Source organism: Montipora capricornis, chromosome 10, assembly GCF_036669925.1.
Source record: "Montipora capricornis isolate CH-2021 chromosome 10, ASM3666992v2, whole genome shotgun sequence".
NCBI lineage: Eukaryota > Metazoa > Cnidaria > Anthozoa > Scleractinia > Acroporidae > Montipora > Montipora capricornis.
This window is the reverse complement of record NC_090892.1, coordinates 21,573,551-21,578,550: the sequence shown is the minus strand read 5'-3', so window position 1 is coordinate 21,578,550 and position 5,000 is coordinate 21,573,551. Positions and strand designations below refer to the sequence as shown.

General features: G+C 35.3%; 2 protein-coding genes across 3 annotated transcripts in view; both read right to left on the bottom strand.

Moving 5' to 3' along the window:
• LOC138022206 (6-phosphofructo-2-kinase/fructose-2,6-bisphosphatase 1-like) overlaps window positions 1–1,017 on the bottom strand; it is a 31,480-nt gene extending 30,463 nt beyond the window's left edge. For both annotated transcript variants that reach the window (XM_068869259.1, XM_068869261.1), the window contains exon 1: window positions 810–1,017. In XM_068869259.1, the coding sequence (XP_068725360.1) occupies window positions 810–999 (190 nt within the window). In that variant the 5' untranslated portion in view covers window positions 1,000–1,017. The remainder of the gene's footprint in view (window positions 1–809) is intronic.
• A 1,046-nt stretch (window positions 1,018–2,063) lies between these two features.
• LOC138022214 (dual specificity protein phosphatase 14-like) overlaps window positions 2,064–5,000 on the bottom strand; it is a 9,472-nt gene continuing 6,535 nt past the window's right edge. The window contains exon 5 of the mRNA XM_068869273.1: window positions 2,064–4,435. Within this exon, the coding sequence (XP_068725374.1) occupies window positions 4,377–4,435 (59 nt within the window). The 3' untranslated portion in view covers window positions 2,064–4,376. The remainder of the gene's footprint in view (window positions 4,436–5,000) is intronic.

The following is a 5,000-nucleotide window of genomic DNA, read 5'->3' as shown; positions in this document are numbered from 1 at the left end:
AATTGGAAAAATTATCAGACAAAAACCTCTAAATTAGACTGCCCTTCATCCACCTAACATTCTCAGATCCTCAGTGTGTGTTGAGACGAACTCAAGTATACTTAGACAAAACCAGTCCAGACTTACAACTTGCTTTTTGTAGGAAAATAAAGAGATTGCTACAAGCTTGCCCTAAACTTGTGCAAATGCAAATTATGTTGCAGAAACATGCAGCAAAATTTTTTGACCTCAAATTCTTTATGTCTGAAATAAGGGGGTCAATAATCCACTCACAACAATTAATTAATTCAGAACTTTAGAATACAAGGCCACTTTTTTCAATTATCACTTCATAATTAATAATAACAAAAGCTCCTAGATTGTTCTCCCAACTGTAGATCCTGGTATGTTTTAAACGAGTTTCAATACATCATGACTTTGGCTTAAGCTTATCTGGTTTATAGGCTTAAGTTTCTTAGTTTGCTGAGCATTTTCAATGTAGCTGTTTTTAAGAGTTCAAAACCGGTCAGTGCATAATGCAGACTGCAGACAAGGGGTAAAATACAGACTAAAGATATAATGTAACTGTTGAAAAAGCCTAAACCCTTTAGAAGTGCTAACCTTTATTTATTTATTTAAGCTTATTAACACGTATTTATTTCTTAATTTAATGGCAGAAAAACGTATCCTAATTAGGCTTAACTATTAGCAATTCCAAAGGGTTTGGGCTTTTTCGACAGTTAATTATAACTTTAGTTATAACATTTTACCCCTGGTCTGCAGTCTGCATTTTACAATGACAAGTTCAAAACTAATACAATTAAACTCACCCACGTCCACTCTGTACTTATAATCGAGGGGATAAATGACACCTTTCTTTTCCCTCAGCACGAAGACTTGTTGACTGGCTTGCATTACATCTTCATCATCAGTAAACTCAAAGTCATCATGTTCAGAATCCACACTACTCATCGAATGAAGCGAATACGGAGGTTGCAATTCGTCCATGTCGGCCGCCATCTTGACCGCAAATAATCAATCAAAACCCGGACTATCCCTGGGGACGAGTCCATTTGCGTTGGTTGCATGGACGGTTGCACGTTGCTGCACGTGGACACGCACACATGCACACGTGAAATAGAGTTGATTGACAAGCTCCGCCACGGTGCTCAGCTTGTGAAGAGGGAGTGCTTTCTTGATCGAACAAATTATTTGAAGCTTGTTTACATTCCTCATCATTGAAGATGCTGACAGGCACCTCAAGTGGGATCTCATTACTGACACATCTAGCCTTTAATACCGAGGCATTCTTCCTGAACACCAGCTTTGAGCTTTTAACAACTCATTACTGTCAGGATTTTAGCCTTGTTTCTTATTTACTGTAAAATAATTATTGTTTAATACACTTGTCAACAAAATTTTACAAAAATCAAAATAATTATTATTGAAAATTATACCAACAAAAGCTCAGAAGCAGAGGCATGAATAATTGTTATATCAAATTAAACCACTGAAAGGGTCTAAAACTAGAAATTAAAACGTACAAAATAACCAACTCATTTAATAGCAGTAAGATCAAGCCCATCATCATTGCTCAGCAAATAGATGAAAATTATGTTGGGAATTTCTTATGGGGAAGATATGCATCCTTGTTCATCATGAGTAGAGCCTTCAATTTTTTTTAGTCACGAGAAAAAGGAACCTCAGGCCTGTTGAATGGTGAAATAAGGTCTTATTCCAATACGTCCAAGTAGCGAGAAGGCGTATGTTTATTCTGACACATTCATAATGCAATAAAATGATGTACAAATACTGTATGAAAAGGTTGCTCCATAGCCTTGCCACAAGTTGACTGTGAAAGAAAGTGAGCTAGCGAACTGCAAGGAACAAAGTCCCACCACAAGCGGAAACTGGCTTTGAGAAACTCTAGTTGCTCCACTCTGACCATAGCATGTACTTCAATCAGTAGAGCAATGGTTATCTAATCCTGAGGTCATGGGTTAAATAATAATATAATTATCATCATTATCCCAATAAGATGAATTGAAAATTACACTCTAACAGATATAAAATACTCCGACAAATTATACATTTTAGTTTATTTTATTAAAATCAGTTTATGCTACAAATAATTACAGTATTATTCCTTTTTTATTGTTTTACTTAAGGCAGCACAACTTGTAAAAACAACTGCATACTTCATTGGAATACACTCAAATCTGCTATAATTTAACAAACAGTTAGCCTGCAAGGGATACGAGTCCATAGCCCATGAGGCGAAGCCGAATGGGCTATTGACCTGTGGCCCTTAAGGGCGAAGGGTCTAATTGTTTTAGTATCACCCAACTAGTCAGACAGAAAAGGCAATAATAAAGTTAGCAAATGCAAGTGGAAGAGATATTTGTTTGGGAATAAAAAAAAAGAAAGCATCACGCTTTTCGCTACTCAAGGTCTATTACTAATAGTCCTCTAGTAGAGTATCCAATCAAAATGCAGGATAAATTTGCATTAGTCCACTAGTTGGGTGATACCAAAAGACAATATGACATACAGTATGAATTTAGTCTAAAAATATGGGTACATACATGTATACTCCACTCTGAATGGCTAAGAGAATGCACCTTTTAACTAACAGTGCAGGAAAGAGATAATTCAGTGCAAAAAGTAATAAACCAAGCATTCTGATTGGTTAATGAGCAAACAAAGTCAGAGAGCCAATCAAATGTGAGCCCTCGATAGTGCAATTTGTGTGATTGTGTTACATGCGGGCGCTGCTTCTGCTTGACCATCTCAAAATTTAATGTTTTCATGTAAATTATCAAATGATCTTTCTCACGCAAATTTGGAATAAATAAGCACTTTTATTATAAACACCAATGAAATACCAAGTGAGCATTCGCACGAAAACATGATTTCTTATAAGACTAGTTCCGTGAGCGCGCAAGATGAACCAAATCATGCTGTGATTGGCTACCCGAGCAGCCAAGATGGAGAGATACTGCCCGCTCGGGATTTCTCGCTTGGTCCCGCAAGATCAAAGATCATTTTTTGGTGTTTTAAGTCATATTATATTAAATTAAATAATAAATCCTTTATTGACCAAGATTGTTCTGTCAAGATGGCTGGATATTGGCCTCGTTCCTTTTTTTGACCTCACGCTTGGTCACTAACCCATGTTTATTATATGACTAGCTCCGTGAGCGGGCAAGATAAACCAAATCGCGCGCTCTGATTGGCTACCCGAGCGGGCAAGATGGAGCGATACTGCCCGCTCGGGATTTCTCGCTTGGTCCCGCAAGATCAAAGATCATTTTTTGGTGTTTTAAGTCATATAATAAATCCTTTATTGACCAAGATTGTTCGGTCAAGATGACTGGATATTGGCCTCGTTCTTTTTTTGCGTGTTTATGGACCTCGACTTCGTCTCGGTCCATAAACACACAAAAAAAGAACTTGGCCAATATACAGTCATCTTGACCTCACGCTTGGTCAATAACCCATACATCTTCAAACGTGAAGATGACATGTTATTTTCACACTTGAAAAGATCACTGTTGCTCTGGTTACATACGAAAATTGTGCCTTTCGATGCCTTTCATGAATGATTTAGTGTTTGGTGTTTATATAATTAATCGAATATTACATGGCAGCTTGGAGATAAGAAATTTCTCTTCTCATGTTGAAAAATATTTCACGAGTGAGCGCAGCGAACAAGTGAAATATTTTTCAACATGAGAAGAGAAAATTATTTCGTTTCTCCACACGGACATGTAATATCCTCTATGTAAATTTTTTCAAAGACTACAAATTGCACTTGGCTATTTGTGTATCTTTGAAAAAATTTACAAGCTAGCTAGTGCTTATTTATTCCAAATTATGTGATTACCAATACTAAGCAATAGGGTAACCTTTTTGTACCCAAAAATCTCAAAAGGAAACATCCAAATAACATACATGTACAAGACATCTAAACACAGCTATAATATATCAGTCGGTAACTTGGAAGATTTTCATGAAGATCTCCTACAGGACTAAATTATAGAATAATTAAAAGGCTTCTTATTTCTGTGGTTCCCTCTTTTTTCTTGGTTTAAATTTATTTTAAATCCAGTTCACTTTTGATTTTTCTTTGCCAAATACCAAAGGAAAAAATAGTAAAAGTTGAACTGGTTTGAAAAAAATTGAACCATAATATTTCCATGTCATTAAATAAGAAAAGCTCCTAATGATAAGTGTCTCATTCCACAAAAGCTCATCCCCCAAAAAAAATCCCTGCTTAGTAGACATCAGCTAGGACCTTTGCTCTTTCTAATTTATGTTAATGATTTTAATAAGAGCAATAGCAATGTCCTGAACAAAATTTATCTCATCCTCATCATCACTTTTCTCATCCATCATCACTCATGTAACCACACTAAATTTTTGAGCTCATCTTTGTATATACTGGGAATCAATCCTAAAAAGGGAAATGAAACAAATCATTACAATTATTGCTTATTATAATAATTAAATACAGCAGGGTTAAATATGACCAACTAAAGAAGCAAAAATCTTATTAAACCTATGTTTACCCTAAATAATTAATTATTAATTTTAGTTTATTAGCCAATATCCAAAAATAATACCATAATACTCTTTGTCTGTCCCGCCACAATAATTATTTTGCATAAGCATTGTTTCCAGTTCCTCTTGGGACCATTATAAGTCCCAAGAGAAAATAAAAACAAGGCTTCTGCAAAATCTTGGAGGGACAAACAAAGAGTATTATGTTGATATAATCTGGGTACTTCAATTTCTCCCAGTAAGTGCCAGAGCCTTCAGTTGACTATGTCAACGGCAAAATTACTTACAATAGTACCAATCAATGTTTACAATCATGACAAGCGTTTATTTAAAACTACAAACGAAGAGAAAACTTTACTATGATGCAAAACAGCTATTATAATAATTTCTTTTGCAAGCTTTGTATACACTTTAGAAAAAAATAGTATTTTCAATGATAATAGATGAAGCTCTATTTT